General features: G+C 46.7%; 1 protein-coding gene across 1 annotated transcript in view; it reads left to right on the top strand.

Annotated features, from left to right (window-relative positions):
- PROS1 (protein S) overlaps nt 1-3,420 on the top strand; it is a 61,429-nt gene extending 58,009 nt beyond the window's left edge. The window contains exon 15 of the mRNA XM_025989894.2: nt 2,159-3,420. Coding sequence (XP_025845679.2) covers nt 2,159-2,319 — 161 coding nt within the window. The 3' untranslated portion in view covers nt 2,320-3,420. The remainder of the gene's footprint in view (nt 1-2,158) is intronic.
- The last annotated feature ends 16,702 nt before the right edge of the window (nt 3,421-20,122 follow it).

Genomic DNA, 20,122 nt, shown 5'->3' with positions numbered 1-20,122 from the left:
AAGCAAAAGTATGGATTGCTTGTAGAGTCTTTTTTTTTTTTTTTCTTTCTTTTTATGATAGTCACAGAGAGAGAGAGAGGCAGAGACACAGGCAGAGAGAGAAGCAGGCTCCAAGCACCAGGAGCCCGATGTGGGACTCAATCCCGGGTCTCCAGGATCGCGCCCTGGGCCAAAGGCAGGCGCCAAACCGCTGCGCCACCCAGGGATCCCTGCTTGTAGAGTCTTAAAACGGGGACTTGACCTGCTCATGCGGGCCAGGAATGAGCTCTCTGAAGAAAAGGCTAATAAATATGATAAATTGAAGGACAAAATTTAACCAGGCAGTGGGGTAGGAATTGGAATTAATATGCAATTAAAATGTCTATGTGTGGGCAAAAATGGGGGGTTGATTCACTTGAGAAATATACAGAAGATAAATGTGGTGAAGACATATTGAGCAAAGGGGATGGTGGTGTAGGATGAGGCTGTGAACTGAGTGTGTGGGTGGGGGGTGCTGTAGATCTGGTTCAGTGTCCCAGGTCTTATTATAAGAGCCATGAGACTCTTTAAAAAAATTTTAGAAAAGGAAATGGCTTTTTAATATAATTTTAAAAACCCACTGAGCATGATGGACAGAGATGGACAGCTGGGATGCAAAAGTAGATGAAATGAGCCAGGGATTACTGAAGCAGTCCAAGTGGAGAAGCAGTAACAATAACAGAAGCAACAACTACACTATTGTCAATGGTGCATGATAAGCAGTCTGGGCATCGTTCAAAGCACTTCAGAGGGATAAACTTATTTAATTTTCAAAATAGACCTTTGAGGCAGGTGCTATTATTATCCCCATGTGACAGAGGAGGAAGCTGCTGGACTACGATGATGGCAGGAAGATGGTGCGCAGTGATTAGATCGGAGATGTTGCATGCAATTTTAGTATATCAGACAAACAATGAAAGAGTTCAAAAGAAGTAAAACTATCAACTTTCAGTGGTTCCGGGACTGTGGCACCAGCACTGAAGATTGACTTGAGGCAAGATGTGTTTAGTGAAAGAGTGAGGAAAATTGAGAACAGACAATTGAGATATTAAGAGTGTAAACAGTGCGATAGGTAAGTTACCAGTTGATATGCAAAATAGGCACATTCAATTGCATGTTATGAATCAAAAACCAGGGGAAATGGGCAATTCTGAGGATTGCTATAATAGTGGCATAATCTTGATGCTCAGCCAGACTTGAAAGGGATTCATAGAGAATGCTGTGAGCCCCTGGAAAAGTGTGGACTTTATTCACTGTATTGGCAGATTAAGGGTAGAAAAGTAGAAAATCTGATCTGTATGTTTTTTGCATAAGGTACTAAGGAAGGAGAATAAAGGCTGAATAATGCCCATTGGAAATGAAATTCATAGGGAGGAGATGCCAAAAAAGAGAAGCAAGTAGAGAGATGGATGCTATTCAGATGAACCATAGTTCTTAGGAATTCAAGGGTGTTACTCAGGTATTAAGTTGAATGAGGAAAGCGTAAGTGCCAAAAGGCCCAAAGGCCCTAAACTTGTCACTGAAGCATTATTAAAATTATTTTTTAGAACACTAAACAGTGCATAAAGTGTATTTCCTAATATGACCTGTCATTGTATGCTCAGCAAGAAGCTATATTTGGGAAAATATAGAAATCTGCTTTTATTCCAACAGTAATAAAAGAGATACATTTATCATGACATTTTAAAAAGAGCTAGTAATAAAAGTAATAAAAGAGATATATTTATCATGGCATTTTCACAAGATTTCCAAGCAGCTATAGTTTGGAGTTGAAAAAATGATTTAACAACACTTAAACTGTTGCTCAAATTTAAAAAGAAAACAATAAAATAGAACATCACAGGTAAAAATATTCTCCTTTATACTCTTCTTAAAGTCTGTTTATTTATCTTAGGTTTGAAAGAGCCTGTGTTTGTGAAATCAGAGGAACTCATGATATGCTGAATCCAGCGCCAAGCAGAATGAATACCTTATATATATAGGAGTCACTTAATATACACTTATTGAATAGTGACATTACTAATTTTTCTTTTATGATTAGAATTTGGTTGGAAATGGGAAGTCTGGATAGTTCCTCTAATTGTAAGCAAATAAGATGCCAAAAGTCTTGGGCTAATATTTTAATATTCTGTTTTTGCAGATATTCCATTTGGTGCCACACCAGTGAATGTCTTTTACAATGGCTGTATGGAAGTGAACATTAATGGTGTTCAGCTGGATCTGGATGAAGCCATTTCTAAGCATAATGATATTAGAGCTCACTCGTGTCCATCAGTTTTGAAAAGCACAAAGAATTCTTAAGGCTTCTTTCCTGTGCTGATAATATATTTTTCCTGTGCGTAATTATACTTATGTTTCAATAATAGCGGAAGGGTTTTCCCTGCAATGTGCAGACTTTGATTATTTTATGGTACTTTGACTTTCCTGGAATTTTAAAAAGGTCCTTTTTCAAGAAGAACAAGATCCTCTTGTGATACAAATCACATTAAAAAAATTCTAACCTCTATTGCTGCCTAGAGATTAAATAATGGAATACACAAACATTTCTAATTTGAATTTTTGCTACAAATGACATTTCTTCATTTTTATGTTTGTAAAAGTAAAATTTAATTTTGTCACCATGAGCTAGTGCTGAAATACCTCTGTTTTTTGGAAGGCAAGGGAAGTAAACTCAAACAAAAGTGCATGTGACTAAATACTATTGATCATAGCAGATCCTATTTTACTTATTTGTGTTTTTCCTTAATGAGGGCAGAAGGTGAGACAGTGACCTATTACGTATGGATTGAGTGGAAGGCTTTGAAGCTTTACTCCAAAAACAGTTCCTCATGGGGACTTAAACTTAGCTTCACATTTGAACCAGTAGCTTTCCTCCATAGAAACCAAGTGGGACAAATTTTCATGGAAGCACATGAATCTTGCTGGTTAAGTAATTGGATTTTATGAGCATGAGATACTAGACTGTATTAGAATGGATGTTGAAATCTTGGGTGGGCATAGTCCTTAAATTTGGCTGTGAGTCACAAGATCTAGATTAGAAAAGGCAGGACCTAATATGGAAAGAATGGCAGAGAGAATGAATAATGTAGAAGTTCATAGTTTTCCCTGAATCCAACTTTAATTATCAGAGCAAGTTGCCAGATGTGATTGTTGAGAGACCAAAAGAATTCGGAAAGCTAGGACAGGACAGAGTTGATATCGTGTCTTTGGAGTAAGGAGGTGAGAGTGCCACGTACTTGTGGGCAATGCATTCCAGGTGACAGTTTTTTCACTCCCACACCTACCAGTCACTTTAGGTATGTATCAGATGTTTCATTAAAAGTTTTAGGAAATAAACTTTTTTTCTACTATAGATATTTTATATCATGTAAAACATAATAAATTACAGTATATTGTAAAAAATATGTGAGTATCTATATTTCATCAACTCTTTGAATAGAACGTAAAATTATATGACAAACATGTAAATCATGCAGCACAGTAGCTCTTTAGTTGGAAGGTATAAAGGTCAAATATTTAATCAGTAGCAAAGGTACTGATTTAATCAAAAGCAAAGGTAACATGTATTGAGCGTTCGACATGTGCTAGAAATTGTGCTAGCTCATCTTACTGGATGTAACCTTTCTCCCAATTTACCACCAGGTACTATGAGTGATGAATTTCAGCAAGCAGCCATTGACAATTACATTGGTGTACAAAAGCAAAGAAGTAGAAAACCTGAAAGCATACGAAAAGGGAAAAAAGAAAGGAAGGGAGGGAAAAGTGAATTTTCTTTGGGGAAGAGTTTTGTGATTCTTGTTTAATTATGCCCAGATACAAAGACAACTATAGGGATCAATTCCACGTTTTCCATCAGAAACAGAAAACTTCCAACATGCAGTGATCTTCAGAAAGGCTCCAGAGACCCATTTATAAATTTTCTCTCTCTTTGAGGTGCATGTACATATGGCTTAGAAGGTGTGGGGCAGGAGGTGTTTCTTACAAACACGAATCAGCTGACAATGATCTTGCAAATGGGCTACTTGCTATACCAGGCTTCAGGCCTTCCCAGAGAACATCTGACAATTGGTCTTTTGCTGTGGAAGAAGAGAATTCCTCGTTCCTGCTAAAGTTTCAAATGGTAGACTTTAAATCTCATTCTATGACTAGTCTTCAGATGGAAAAACCATCCTTTTGTCTCCCAGGTGCATGTGAGTTGACACACACACACACACACATACAGAAGGATAGATAGAATGTTAAAAATGAGTGAAAAGCAGAGATGGGAGAAAGGGAGAGACACAGGTATAAGTGAGCCCGTGTGAACAAAACCAGGAGTAGAGAAAAGGGCAACAAAGAAAAAAGCAAATGAGAAAGATGAAAACGGACTCAGTGATAGATTTGGTAAAATAGGGACGCCTGGGTGGCCCAGCGGTTAAGCGTCTGCCTTCAGCTCAGGTTGTGACCCTGGGGTCCTGGGATCGAGTCCCACACCGGGCTCCCTGCATGGAGCCTACTTCTCCCTCTGCCTGTGTCTCTGCCTCTCTCTGTGTCTCTCATGAATAAATAAATAAAATATATATAAAAAAAGTTTTGATAAAATAGAAAATAAAAGGAAGAAGCAAAAGAAAGATACAGGGTAAAGAGGATAAGAGAGAGAAAAAATACAAAAAGAAATAGCTACTTTCTTGTAGACACTTAATGTAGGAGTAGGTGACATTAGTAGTGACACAAGATACACATAGAAAGAAGTATCTGTACTGAGAATGAAGTAGAGATCGAAATTTTTAAGAAAAGAAATTTAACAGGAAAAAGAAGGAATGAGAAACAAAAAATTAGATGATCATAGAAAAAAAGCAAATAGGTAGAGAAAGATCAACAGAAGGACCACATATAAATGGAAAGAAAGAGGGGAAGAGTGCCAGAGGTAAAACAAGAAAGAGGCAGACCCAGAAATAACAAGAAGAGTATGTCTGTGAAGAGAAAGCAGGAATGAGAAAAACATAGTAATAATTAAAAGGGAAAAAGAAAGAAAGGGATACAGAAGTAAATATACAATAAGGCAAGAAGAGGGATAGGGGACTCCGCTAGTTTATCCAAAGTGAGGATGGCAACCTTAAAAGCTTGGTGTGGGGATGATGCTCCACGTCCCGGAGGTGGAGCTCCCGGCCAGGTAGCTGCCAAGGAGTGTATTCCCCAGAGTGTCCCTGAAACCAATCATCAAAGAATCTCCTAGAGGAATTCATGAGGATGATCGTGTAACATTCTACCAGAAATGGCTGGAAAGGTTTGCAACCACTACCACTGGCATTTTTCTTGCCTTATTTCCTACCTCTTTGAAATTGGGGGCTTAGCTAGTGTACATCAAATGCAGAGGAGGGAGGGCTCCCTTCAACATGGTGTGAGGTTGATGCTAGAATAGTGACAATTTTCAAGCCTACCGTCATAGGAACATCCGAGCATCACGGGCTATGGCTGGCGCATTAATAGTGGCCTAGTTATATAAAAGTGCAATGCCTGGGAGTGTAGGATGGCAAATCCAGTAGCACGCCAAAAGGACAAGTTCATGAAAACTCCCGAGTTAGGGAGAGTGTCATATCTATCATATTCCATGAAAGAAGAAACTTGCCAGACTTATACCCTCTGGTAGAATCGATCATTGGGGTGATGTAGCAACCTCCTTGGTACCTCCTGCCTCCTCGGAGGGGCTACTCTCTGTTCCTAACATTCCTGTCTTTGTTATAGCCCCTAGAATATGTAGAACAATTAGTCTGGAAATTTTAAGTACTGGGGATTTTTTTTTTTTCAAACACCACATTTTCCCAGAATCTCCCCAAAGTACAAAACTTGCTGTTGAACCTCTTTCTCTTGAAAGACTTTGGTGAATGGATATGAAGCTAAAAATAGGAGCTTTCAAAGAAATTTTTCTCATGCCAGGCCACTTTGAGCTGGACCCTCACTCCCCCTGCTTGCATACTTTACCTTCTGTTGTTTCAAATACTCTAGGAATGCCTGAAAAGACCAATGGATCTGTACCTGATAAGCAATAACTACTATTTCACTCATCAGGTCAGTCTAGCTTCACAAGAGCTCTGTGCACGGGGCATGGCATCTGGTCATAGGGCTCCCTCCTAGAAAGCAGGGATGTCTTCCTCACTCCTGCCTTTCCTTCCTTCCATCTCGATTCCTTCTGCCCTCTGTAGGATGGAGGACTAAGCCTCACAGGCCCTGATTTCTTGGAAGCTACTGGCATACTATCTCAAGTTTTCCTGGTAATCAGATTGTCCCTGGAAGGGGGGGGGGGGGAGCGTTCGAAGGCCATGTAAGTGCACATCACTGGGGGAAAGCTTCCCGGTTATCTCAGTACCTTCCATCTTCTGGGCCGAACTTTCCAGGGTGGGCAGTGACGGGAGAAAAATCAGGAAAATCGCTAGCCTCTGACCTCTTGTTCTCATCATTATTGTTATAATGCTCTGATTCAATTCTTTTTAACATATAGAATCTGAGCACCTACTAGATGCAGTGACTATGGAGGTGTTTGGAAGCCATAATAAATTCATTCATTCAGCAAATATTTGCGGAACACATACAATATGCCAAAGTTTGCTCTGGGTGATTGGGCTACAGAAGTGAATGCCCTTGCACCTATGTACAAATATGGTCACGGAGAAGAAAGGAACTGTAGAGGTCCAACCTGGACAGCAGGAGTATCTTCTGTGACTCTTTGCATATCATGGCTTAATTTAAATCAGCTTTTACCTTGGAATTCCAGATTTTAGGTTACTTTTTTACTGTTCATGTTCAAACCAAACAAAGAAAAGGTACATGGGTCTGGAATTTAGACAGAAGCCAAATCAGTAGGACCAAATGGTATCACTGAGAAGTGATCTTTCAGGCTCTGTGTGAACATCTTTACTGATGTAGGCCTTATTATTTGTCTAAAAAAGCCCCTTTTCTCTTTGTGCAGTGCATTAGTTTGGAAGCTTCAAGCAGATATCAAGAAGGTCTTAGATGGGTGTTAGGAACTGAATTGCATGTCCACAAAATTCACATGTTAAAGCCCCAAACCCTAATGTGACTGTATTTGGAGATAGGGCATTTGAGGAGGTAATAAAGGTTAAGTGAGGTCACAAGAGTGGGGGCCCTCATCCAGTACAACTACTGTCCTTGCAAGAGGGAGACACACCTGGGTTGTAGCACACAGACGAACAGCCGTGTGAGGACACAGCAAGAAGAGAGCGCGATCTGCAGCCACGGATAGGCCCGGGCAGAGCTGAGGCCTGCTGGATAGCTCGGTCTTGGGGCTTTGGGCCTCCAGGGCCACGAGCAGACGCCCGGAGCAAGGACCGCATCATGGAAGTCCTGGCAGGTTAATCGGGAGACTCCCCCGTGGAGGGAAAGGTGGGCGCGAGCTGGAATAGGGAGCGGCGGCTTGCGGTGGCCGGTGGCCGCGTGCGGGATGGGGCACGCGGAGAGGCAAGAGATGCGGAGGGAGTCTCGGGCCCAGGGCCGCCCCGAGCCGGTCTGGGCTGGGTGCATGGGGCGTGCCGGGGACGTGGCCCGCAGAGCCCCGGGCAAGAGGGGGAGGCGGGGACGCCTGGCACCGCCACCGCCACCGGACAGGGAGCGAGGTGAGCCCGGTCAGCTGGTGCCCGCAGCAGGTTCTCCAACAATGCCCTAGGCTGTCCCTCATCCTCGGCTCCAGAATCCCGAGGGAGACACTCGAGCGGCCCGGCCTGGGTGGAAGAGCCCGTTCTGAGCCACCAAAGCCGGGGGGAAGGCAGCCGGGGCCTGCATCAGGCCAGAGCTTCTCCAACCTGCTCCGTGAAATCGCCTGCAGACCTTTAAAAGTACTATTGACCTCCCTCTCCCTCGCCCCCCTCCCCCCACCTCCAGCCCAGGATTCACATTTAATCAGTTTGTTGTGCAGTCTGGGCCTGGAGGATTTTAAGACCCTACAGGTGATCTTAGGGTATGGGACAGAAATCGCCTTGCCTGTGAAGCAAGGTGGATGGGAGGGGGCTGGGTGTGCAAGCGACTGCAAAGAGGGGGTCCAGGCAACCAGCTGGACATGCCCACTAGGAGATTAAGCTTTCTGTCATCTCTAACGACTCTTTTCACTGAAGCTACCCAGTAAAAGTTGTATTTCTACAACTCACTTTTAACTTATATCTTCTATTGCCATGTTTCTGGTAAAAGATTTTATTAAAACCAGATACCAAAAAAAATTCTTCTACCATAAGAAAATAACTTACTCTAGCATGTAATATATACACCTTATAAAAATAATAGTCATGTAAAAAAAAAACCACCCTAACTTTAAATATACATTTTATACAGAAATAAAAGTCTGAAAATGCGTATGCTTCTAAAACAAACCAAAGTTCTGGCATTACACTTACTCTAGCAGATAACTCTCCTTCTAGATGTTCTTCCATCGTGTAGGAAGCACTGCTTTGGCAGGGGAATCTGCTGAGGTCAGCTCTCCTGCAGGTTTCACGCTCTGACCGTAGGGCTCTGAAGAAATGTTTGGAAACAACCCTCGTTGGATTGCAGTATCAAATCTTCTCTCGGATATTATCTCCACATTGCTTTGGAGAGCCTTGATAAAGCTTGTTTAAATGATTGGTTCTTTTGTAAATGACCACACTTTCTAATTTATTGTTCTATTTGGCCAAATACCAATTTTTAGTCCTCCAAAATTTACATGTATAGTGTTTCCGCTTGCTTACCGATGCTTGATATTGTTAATATTTTAAATATTTTCTTAGTCTGATGAGAAAAAGTTGCTGGTTTGTTGTTTTTATTTGCATTTTGGTGATAACTAATGGGATTGAACAACTTTGCCTCTATTTTTTTTTTTTGAATTTTATATTGTTTTGTTTGGAGAGAGATGCTTGCTTATTTAGCATATATTTTGCTATTGGATGATTTGTCTTATTGAAGTCTAGGGCTTCTTTATGTGTCATAGATATTGAGTATGATCTATTATTTATCTTATAAGCCATCACTTCACTGAATGATCCATTTAATTGACTCAGTAGATTTCCTTGGTTTTTATAGTTTTCACTGCTACTAAAATAATGATAATTTTTCTTCTCTCCATATTATGCTTCATTTGTTTTTCTTACTCATTATATTAGCTATATATATATATTAGGGCGTTCAGAGTATTGCTGGGTATTAACAGTCATTCTTATATTGTTCTTAATATTAGTGGAATTATTTTTGGTATTTTACCATTAAGTTAAAATTTGTTTTTGATTTCTAAAGATATTAGTCATCAATTTCCTTGTAAATTACTTATCAGTAATACTTTGTATTTTTTCTAGTTTTCTATGTTTTTTTCCAGATTGCTTATTGAAGTTTATCATATGTTGTCAGTGTCCACTGGGATTATTTTTTTCTTCCTTAATATGCTGTAGTAAGGTATATCAACAGATTTCCTAACATTGAACTATCCTTGTATTTATCAAATAAAGGGTTCTTATTTCTAGTATATTCTGACATTTCTGTATTCACAAATGGGATAAGTCTAAATAATTTTTTCTCAGTTCCACTTTTGCCCAGTTTTGCTCTTCAGGTTTTACTAGTTTGAAGAGTAGATCCAAATTCTAAAAGGATCAAGTCCAGGAGAGAGGAGAGTAAGAAGGACTTGCTGGAAGAGAAAGGGAAATGGTCACCCGTGGTTGAAGGGATTCTGAATGATATTCGTTTGCTGGGGATGCTGCATAAATTAGCACAAACCATGTGGCTTAAGTAAATCTCACAATTTTGGAGTCTTGAAATCAGGCATCAGCAGGGTTGGTTCCTTCTAAGGGCTGGGAGAGGAGGATGTGTTCCAGCCTCGCTCTTCCGCTCAGAGATAGCTGTCTCCTGCCTTGACTTCAGATTATCTTCCTCCTTACATGTTTGTCTCTAAATGTCTCCTTCTTGCGAGGACACCAGTCATATTGGATTAGAGCCACTGTAATGACCTGATTTTAACCTGATTATTTAGGGTCTGTAAAGACCCTCTGTCCAAATAAGGTCACATTTTGAGATACTAGAGGTTAGGGCTTCCCCATATATATTTTGGAAAACACAATCCAATATGTAGCAGAAGGTTTCCTTCAGCTGGGCATTAGGCAAAACTTTTGATTCGGCCAGAAAAAATATTGGGTTAAAAAAACAAAAAAAAAACATCCGGTAAACCATTAGACATTCAGACAGTGGAGGCGCGCCCCCGGGTTTGGTGCCGTCATCGAGGCCCAGGTCGTGACTTGAGATATCTTTTGACCCGAGAATATCTGATCTCAGGAATTACGTCGAAAATACAAATCCGATCTTCGAGTAGACGCGCTGGCGGGTCGGGGTGGTGGCGGGAAGGGCCGGGGGGTTGGCCGTGCGACCCGGGGCCGCCTCGCGGGCAGCGCCCCCCGCTCGTCCCCCGCCGTCCCGCCGGCGCCCCCGCCCCTCGCTGCAGCGACCAGGGCTTGCCGGGGCGTGTGGGCCCGACTCCGGCCTGGCCGCAGCGGCCCCGGTAAGCGAGCGCCGTTGGAGCCGGGAGCGCCGCGGGCCGGGGAGGGGGCGGCCCCGGGGCGGCCCGGTGGTGCCGCAGCGCGCCCGCGCCTTAGCACCCGCCGTGCCCGCGCTCCAGCGTCCCGGGGAGTCCGCGCCAAGCCGCAGTCGTTCCCGCGGGGACAGGCTCGGCGGCCTAAGGCCGCGGGCGTGCTGCGCGCCCCCCGAGGGCAGGCCCGGCCGCAGCCTCGCGCGCCCCTGGCGGCGGCAGGACAGACAGACGCGGCTCTGGTGGCGGTCGCGCTCTGCGGCCGTCTCCCCCTTCCCGCCTCTCGGGCCCTGACCCTGGCCTTTAAGTTTAGGGCCCATCCGGATAATCCAGGGTGATCTCGTCTCAAGGTCTTTAGCTTAATTACACCTAAGGAGCTTATTTTTCCACGTAAAGGAACACCTACACTTTATTTTAGTTTTTCAGGAACACCTACAGTTTAAAGGATTAAGATGTGGGCATATCTTTTTTGCAGGGAGGGGCAAGCCTTCATCCCAGGCACTCACTCTATGTCTAAACTTCATATATTAGGTTGATGTTAGAATTTAAGAGAACAGAGTAGAAACTGAGGGGAATATTCTGTTATTATTATGGATATGAATTCTGGAGCCTGACTTATTTTACTTTTTAAAAGATTTATGTATTTTAGAGGGAGAGAGAGCATGAACAGGAGTTGCAGAGGGAGAGGGAGAGAGAATGGGAAGCAGACTCTGTGCTGAGCGTGAAGCCCTACTAGAGGCTCCATCTCTCACCCTGAGACCAGGACCTGAGTAGGAACCAGGAGTCAGCTGCACAGCAGACTGCACTGCCCAGGTGCCCCCAGACTATTTAGTTTAAACACCAGTCCCATAACTAAGTAGCTGTTAGTGCTAAGTTATTTATTGTCTCTGTGCCTATTTCATCTGCAAAGTGAGAGAATAGTGCCTGGCTTGTTGGGTTGATGTGAAGATTAAATTGTCCATAGTAAGTGATATATGTGTTTGTTATTATTTTTATTATTGTAATTATTAAAGAGGAAGGTTGGCTGGATTCCCAAATGCATTAAAATAATGGCTTTTATTAAAGGTTGAAAGTCTTATCTTCTACTTTGTAGGACCAGAAACTTGCCACGTGGAAGTTCACAAAAGGAGTGATTCCTAAAGATCCAACTTCATCTATCAATACATTTCAATTTTTTTCTTAGGCCTGTCTTGAAAATGGTTAACAAGCTGCTTTGTTTTCCTGGTTCCATGTTTTGCACCAGAGAGGAGGCTGTATACCTTTTACAAAGTGACTTACATGCATCCCTTTCTCCACAGTGCCAGAATTAGGAAAAAGTGAAATTGGAAAACCTCGGAAGGTGTTTTTCTGCTGTGGGCTTTCATGATCACAGTGTTAATCACCACCCCCAGAGCGTTCATTCACATTCATAATGGTGTAAGAGCAGACATGCTAATCCACCGAGCACTCATGCTAATGTTCATTTAATAAAATAAATAGATTCTGACTCTCTTGTAAATTATGGGGGGGGGGGGGTAAGAAATCTAAACTATAATTAACTTGCATAATTCATTTGCTGCATTTCCCCTGCAAGTATTAAAATGTCTTAGTTGCTTCCTCTAGGAATTACTTAAAGTGCTGATATATTATGGTCCTTCTATATAATTTTCAGACAGCTAATTGTGTGGTTTAGAAAGCAAAAATAAGAGACTCTAGAATTTCACTTTCTAGAATGGACCCTCAGTGGTTGATCATAGGTTCATTCAGATAAAAATTATTTTCCATGATGTAGTCAATTATATTGGCAGCTATTATTTAATGCTTTGTTCTGCTTTTTAATTTTTAAAACTCAGGTTTTACTTATTTTTGATTTTTAAAAATATAAACTCAGGCCAGTTTTATTAAAGAAAAATTTTGCATGATTTCCTTTTCACCAGTCTGCTCTGGCATGCTTTGGATGATACCAGAATCACCTGGGTCGATGGTGGCCTTGTGCCCACTGCAGTATTTCCCACATGCCGCGCCCACTTCAATGTTACTGCTGCTGTGGTAATGGGCACCAGTTTTGGCCAACAGGGTGCACTTTCCTGTTTCAGATTTCCTCAAGGCTGGGCAGCTGTTGGAGAGGGTGACCAGGTTCGCTTTGCCAAGCCTGATCATTTTCAGAGTCTGCTTGTGCCCCCAGCACACACTTTCCACTTTTCACAGCAAATTGAAGCCTAGGGTTAATGGATTCCCGGGCCCTTTTTTGTCCTCACTGTGGCCAGTATCTTCTTGCCTTAGCTGCCCACTGCCCCAGCCAAGCGCAGTGGTAAGGTGGCCAGAAGCGAAAAAGGATAAAATCCCTTTCACTAAAAATAAGTATCAGACCTCTTTGGAGTGAGCCGGATGGAAGATACTAAATAATTCGAATAATTAGTAAGAAATAAATCTGTTTTAATTAATAAATCTGTGTTTCTTAAAGTAGCTTTTTATCTATTATTACTTACATTTCATTTGCCTGGTTAGAAACTGGAAAGTGTCAGGTTCTTAGATCTGGAGAAGTGGTTTCATGGCCATGGTGAGGTCATGTGCCGAGAGGAATATATGTTGCAAAGTTATTCCAAGGATTCTCTGGGCCTCTACAGGTGCGGGCTCCTCCGCGAGGCCTCTGGCCAGGCAGTTAGTCGCTCCACCAACCGCCTAACCCAATGCACGACGTGGAAGTGGACGTTAGGGCTGGGAGAAGCACTCAGAAGATTTATTAGGAGTCGTCCAAAGTCAACACCATGATCAGATGACTCATTTTTGTTCTTAATCCCTTAAAGTAGCCCTTTGCGTCCGCGACTGGTCCTCGCCCGCTTCCAGCGCAGCCCGTGGAGTAAAAGCCCCGGCGAGGTGACCGGGGACTAAGTGACAAGTTCCTACGTTTGGTCAGTGGCTTTCTCCGGCTCCTCGGTTTGTCCTCACTTGGAAACTTCTCCAAAGGACGAGAGTGAATCCTCGCCGCGGAGGATGGACTCGAGTCTGACCTGGGAGCCGGCGGCTTCCTGTGCCCCACTGCGCCCTGCGGGACACCATTCTCCCTGGCGCTGCACCCCGGGCGCAGGGCCCGAGACGCAGGGCCCAGCGGGGCGCAGGGTCCGGGGTGCAGGGCCGGGGGCGCAGGGTCCGGGGTGCAGGGCCCAGGGCGCAGGGTCCGGGGTGCAGGTCCAGAAGGCAGGGTCCGGGGTGCAGGTCCAGAAGGCAGGGCCCGGAGTGCAAGGTCCGAGACGCAGGGTCTGGGGCGCAGGGTCCGGGGTGCAGGGCCCGGGAGGCAGGGCCCGGGGTGAAGGGTCCGGGGTGCAGGGTCTGGGGTGTAGGGCCCGGGACTGGGGCGCTGGGCAGACGCTGGGGTGCCCAGATGCTCCTCTCCGTCCCCACTCGGGGTTCACGTCCCAGGCCCAACACGCGGGTCCGATTCCTGCGGAGCAGCCCCTGCCGCGAGTCGCCGATCCGTCCCGGGGCAAGCCCAGGCTTCGCGTCGAGCCACCGGGTCACTAGTGTCAGAGCCTCCTGCCAAGGGGTCCTTCCTCGTGACCTCGACACCCTGGGAAGTGCTCGCATGCTCTCTGCTCAGGCACAAAGGAAACGACCGTCTCCCCCGTCACCGGTCACCAGGCCTGGTTCTCCCCTCCGGGGGAGCCCGCCCCCCCTACCCGGTGTCCCCCGTGCGCACGCTGTCGCTTGCAACATGCCTCTTCTCTCCGCCGCCTTCGAGGACCGACGACAGCCCCGCTCGGCTTTGCTTCGGGTCAGGAAGTCAGAGCAGGTGGCCCAGGGCTGGCAGGCGCGTGTCCCCGGAGCCTCCCGTCCAGCTCGCCCGTGGCCTGTCCTGACCCTGACTGCGAGCTTTGCAGGCCCTCCCTTTCGCCCCCCACATTTTTTAAATTGAAGTAAAATTCACATGACCTAAAATGAGCCATTTTCAAGTCATTTGGTGGCAGCTGGTGCACCTGCCACGTCCTCCCTGATCCTTCTCTCTCCAGCTGACCGCATGCCTCACAGACCTGCATTCCCGGGTCTATGTGGTCCGGGAGGGCGGATCCTCCCACACCCCCCTGCCTGCCACCCCCACCCCTTCTTTCTCAGTGCAGAGCTAACGCAGGCCCCCCCCCGTGCGATCCTGCCCCATCCCCCTGGCCCCCTGCCCTCTGAATCTGGTCTCGCCGCCCCTGTCCCCATCCCCCACCCCCGACTCCTTGCCCCTCTGTCCCCCCGTCCCCCTTCCACCCACCCCCGGCCCCATCCCTGTCCCCCATCCCTGTCCTCCCGGCCCCCCATCCCCCCATCCCCCTTGTCCCCCCCCCCGCCCCCCCGTGCTTGATTTCACGATCTCTCATTACGTCCCCTGTCTTCTCATTTAGTTTCGCAAACTGAAAACGCAGCCCCGACAGCAAATGAGAATTATGGGCTTTTGTCTTTTAAAGGAAACGTTGGGAGGCGGAACCTTGATTTGTTCACCCAAAGCCACTTCGAAACTGCTTTATGTTCATTCGGGTGGATTTTACTTTGGGATCGATGCTGCGCTTACGCTGGTTTAACTCGTCGGAGCCGGAGCCGGGGTGCCGGTGGGGTGTGTCGGGGTGCCGGTGGGGTGTGTCCGGGAGTCCGTGGGGTGTGTCCGGGGAGTCGCTGGGGTGTGTCCGGGGAGTCGGTGGGGTGTGTCCGGGGAGTCCGTGGGGTGTGGTCTGGGAGTCAGTGGGGTGTGTCGGGGTGTCGGTGGGGTGTGTCCGGGGAGTCGGTGGGGTGTGTCCGGGGAGTCGGTGGGGTGTGTCCGGGAGTCGGTGGGGTGTGTCCGGGGAGTCCGTGGGGTGTGTCCGGGGAGTCCGTGGGGTGTGTCCGGGGTGCCGGTGGGGTGTGGCCCGGGAGTCCGTGGGGTGTGGTCTGGGAGTCGATGGGGTGTGTCGGGGTGTCGGTGGGGTGTGTCCGGGGAGTCCGTGGGGTGTGTCCGGGGAGTCGGTGGGGTGTGTCCGGGGTGCCGGTGGGGTGTGGCCCGGGAGTCCGTGGGGTGTGGTCTGGGAGTCGATGGGGTGTGTCGGGGTGTCGGTGGGGTGTGTCCGGGGAGTCGGTGGGGTGTGTCCGGGAGTCGGTGGGGTGTGTCCGGGGAGTCTGTGGGGTGTGTCCGGGGAGTCCGTGGGGTGTGGTCTGGGGAGTCTGTGGGGTGTGTCCGGGGAGTCCGTGGGGTGTGGTCTGGGAGTCAGTGGGGTGTGTCGGGGTGTCGGTGGGGTGTGTCCGGGGAGTCGGTGGGGTGTGTCCGGGGAGTCCGTGGGGTGTGTCCGGGAGTCGGTGGGGTGTGTCCGGGGAGTCCGTGGGGTGTGTCCGGGGAGTCGCTGGGGTGTGTCCGGGGAGTACATGGGGTGTGTCCGGGGTGTCGGTGGGGTGTGTCCGGGGAGTCCGTGGGGTGTGTCCGGGGTGTCGGTGGGGTGTGTCCGGGGAGTCCGTGGGGTGTGTCCGGGGAGTCCGTGGGGTGTGTCCGGGAGTCGGTGGAGTGTGTCCGGGGAGTTGGTGGGGTGTGTCCGGGGAGTCACTGGGGTGTGTCCGGGGAGTCGGTGGGGTGTGTCGGGGTGTCGGTGGGGTGTGTCCGGGGAGTCCGTGGGGTGTGTCCGGGGTGCCGGTGGGGTGTGGCCCGGGAGTCCGTGGGGTGTGGTCTGGGAGTCGATGGGGTGTGTCGGGGTGTCGGTGGGGTGTGTCCGGGGAGTCGGTGGGGTGTGTCCGGGGAGTCCGTGGGGTGTGTCCGGGAGTCGGTGGGGTGTGTCCGGGGAGTCCGTGGGGTGTGTCCGGGGAGTCGCCCTACCACTTGGCTTGGCCCTGCCCCCAGGCCTCCGGGTCCCACGGCCGTGGCGTCACCGCCCCGCGTGCAGGTTCCAGGTCGTGGTCCCAGGCTCTCGCGGGCGGGGACACGGGGAGCTGAGGGCGGGCGGCCCGGCAGCGGCCTTCCGGGTCCCAGGCTCCGGGCCCCCACGTGCCGTGGTCTCAGTGGCCCCGGCCTCTCTGCGCTCGGGGGTTCTGCCCTGCGCGATCCGGGAATCATCCTCTCGGCCTTTTCCTGCGAACCGAATCCTTCCAGCCGCGACGTGGTAGCGGGAGTCCCGCTCCGGACTGGTTTCCCGGGGCCGCCGCCCCTTCTGGGGGTCGCAGCGCTGCACCTGCCGGGTGCGCCCCAATGCCCCGCCCCAGCACGCACCCGCGCCTCAAAATTAATGGGCCTGAGATGGCGCTTTCCATGAATTCCTGCAGGTCTGTCTTCTTCCCGTCGTGTCCTTTTTCTTAAATGAGAGGGTCCCCATTCCCCTGGGCCCTTGCTCCCAGAGCCCCCCCCGGGCCCCCCCTCCCTCGCAGGGCCCCCTCTGCTCCGCACCCTGCCCTCGACGGCCCACATGGCTCGGGGGGTGCCCGCTCTGCTCCCCACGGCTGCGGAGCTGCCCGAGGCTCGCTCTCTGTCTCCCCTGGGCCCTCGCTTGTCTCGCCCGCGTCCCCGCCGTCCTTCCCTCTGTTGTTTCTGCTGCGCGCCCCCATTCAGCAACTCCGGATGCGCTTAGTTTCTGGGCGATTCCTTCCCGAGCACCTGCTGCATGACCAGCCTTATGGCAAATACTGAGGATGGGGAAAACAAAAACAAAAACGAAAACAACAAAAAAACCCACCAAATGAGTTTCTGCTCATTTGAGCTTCATGTGAAGCTTGGACGATTGGGTTATGCTGTTTTCTCTGCATAAAATCTCACGCCCCCGCTTGCCTGCTGGTGAACTTTTATTTATTCTTCAAGTCCACGTTTAAGGTTATTTCTGTGAAGACTTTCTTTTTCTTTCTTGTTACTCTAGAAAGAGCAAATCATTCTGGTCTGTCTTTTGGCCAAGCATCCGTACGCCACACTTACACACTTAACTTTTAGTTGCGGGCGTGGACAGGTGGCTGGTTTCAGGTGTACGCACAGGGTCAGCGGTTCCCTGCGCTCCTCGGCGCCCTAAGGTCAGTGAGCTCTTGCTGCCCTTCACCGTCTCGCATCCCTCCACCCCGGCCCTCTGGTAACCTTCAGTTTGTTCTCTGTGGTTCAGAGTCTGGTTCTTGGTTTGTCTCTCTCTCTTTTTTAATTTGTTCATTTATTTTGTTTCTTAAATTTCACCCGTGAGTGAAATCCTATGGTATTTGTCTTTCTCTCGCTGACTTAACCTTATACTTTCTAGCTCTGTCCATGTTGTTGCAAATGGCAAGATTTCATTCCCTTTTATGTTTGGGGCAGTATTCCTATACATATAGGAGTATTATATACAGAATATATGTAAGATATTCCTATTTATACACAGCCATACACACACCCCACATGTTCTCTATCCATTCATCAGTCCATGGACATTTGGGCTGCTTCCATAACTCGGGTACTCAAAGCAATGCTGCAATAAATATGGGGGTTCAGGCATCTCTTTGAATTCGTGCTTTTGTTCTCTTTGGGTAAACACCCAATAGCACGATGGCTTGGATTATAGGGTAAGTAGTTTTATTTTTGATTTCTTGAAGAATTTCCTTATTGTCTTCCACAGTGGCCGCACTAGTTTTCATTTCTACCGACAGGACACAGGGTTCCTATTTCTCCACATTCTCGTTAATACTTGTTATTTCTTGTGGGCTTTGGTTTTAGCCATTCTGACAGATGTGAGGTGATATCTCATTATAGTTTTGGTTTGCGTGTCCCTGATGATGGGTGACGTTGTCATGTTTTCATGTGTCTGCTGGCCATCTGAATGTCTTCTTTGCAAAAAGTCTATTTGGGTCCTCTGACCATTTTTTTAATCAGATTGTTTGACTTTTGGTGTTTAGTGTGTACGTTCTTTATATATTTTGGATGTTAACTCCTTATTGGAGTTTATTTGCAAATACCTTCTCTCATTCAGTAGGTTGCCTTTCTGTTTTCTTGATGGTTTCTTTGGCTGTACAAATGCTTTTTATTTTGATGTGGTCCCAATAGTTTGTTTGCTTTATTTCCCTTGCATTAGGAGACATATCCAAAAAAATGTTGCTACACTCGATGTCAGAGAAATTGTTGCCTGTTTTCTAGGATTTTTTATGGTTTCAGGCCTCAAATTTAGGTCTTTAAGCCGTTTTGAGTTTATGCTTGCGTATAGTATTAGAAAGCGGTCCTGTTTCATTCTTTTGCACTTAGCTGCCCAGTTTTCTCAGCACCACATATTGAAGAAACTGTCTTTTCCTGATTGTGTATTCTTCCTTCCTTTGTTGTGGATTGATTGGCCATATAAGCATGGATTTATTTCTTGGCTCTCTATTCTTTTCCATTGATCTATGGGTCTATTTTTGGGTCAGTACCATGCTGTTTTGATCACTACAGCTTTGTAGTATATCCTGAAATGTGGAATTGTAATAACTTCTGCTTTGTTTTTCTTTCTTAAGATTGCTTTAGCTATTTGGGATCTTTTGTGGTTCCATGCAAATTTTACTATTATTTATTTTAGTTTGGTGAAAAATGATGTTGGTATTTGAATGGGAATTGTACTGAATTTGTAGATTGCTTTGGGTAATATGGACATTTTGACAATATTAATTCTTCTGAGCCTGGAGCATGGACTATCTTTCCATTTGTTTGTGTCCTCTTTAACTTCTATCAGCAGTGTTTTATAATTTTCCAAGTAAAGGTCTTTCATCTCCTTGGTTAACTCCTAGTTATTTTATTCTTTTTAGCATGCACTTCTTTTCTTATAAAGGAAGAACTTTGTTAAAGGGATTAAGCTTGACAGTTATTTGTATACTATATACTGATCATGACTGGTGTTAGGATCTATATAATATCATTATATTACCTCATTATAATCGGGGTCAATCAGATTCCCCCTTTATTCCACACTTGAATGAGACTGAGAAATAATTAATCTCGCTTATCACTATGAAGAGTGTTATAATCTCTAAAGCTGTGGAGTGATCCTTTTTTTCTATTAAAGCTCATTGAAATAAGCTTCCTTTATATAAAACTGTTATAAAAGTCATTAACAGATTGTGGAGAGTTACTATATTCAGTGGAAAAAAATTATAGAGACCAAAAAGTTAGGTTGAAAGTTATGGCCATATATAATAAAGTCTTCAGAGATAGATGTATGCAGAGACAAAAATAAAACAGACCTGCAAAAACAATAGTTCATGAGGCTCGGGAGGCCCAGAGAGAGAAGTGGGAAATTTGGTTCTGGTTCTTCAATGAGGTTTGGATGCTCCTCTCGCCGTGGCTTGTATGAGATAGCTTCTGTCTTAGGTTGGGTTTCCCAGTCTAAGGGGAGATTAAACATGATGTCTGTGAAATGCCTTAAGTGTTAGGTCACTTTCTTCAATATAAGGAGACTTTAAGCAAGGGATTCATATGCAAGCCATTTATTAAGAGAGTGCTCCCAGATAAACTGGTGAGGGAGTAAGGGAAGCGAGAGGGGGAAGGTAAGTGGCAAGGGTGCTATTTCAAGCAAGGGTGGTGATAGCCTTATGCAGCAGGGGAATTTTGGAATGTGACTTACAATGCACTGTTTGTCCTGACTCAAGGCAACTTTGCCGGCTCCATACTCCCTCCCTAATCAGTGCTTGGCT

The sequence above is a fragment of the Vulpes vulpes genome, chromosome 1 (genome assembly GCF_048418805.1).
Source record: "Vulpes vulpes isolate BD-2025 chromosome 1, VulVul3, whole genome shotgun sequence".
Classification (NCBI taxonomy): Eukaryota; Metazoa; Chordata; class Mammalia; order Carnivora; family Canidae; genus Vulpes; species Vulpes vulpes.
The sequence above is the reverse complement of the archived record's forward strand: the minus strand, read 5'-3'. Positions and strand labels throughout refer to the sequence as shown.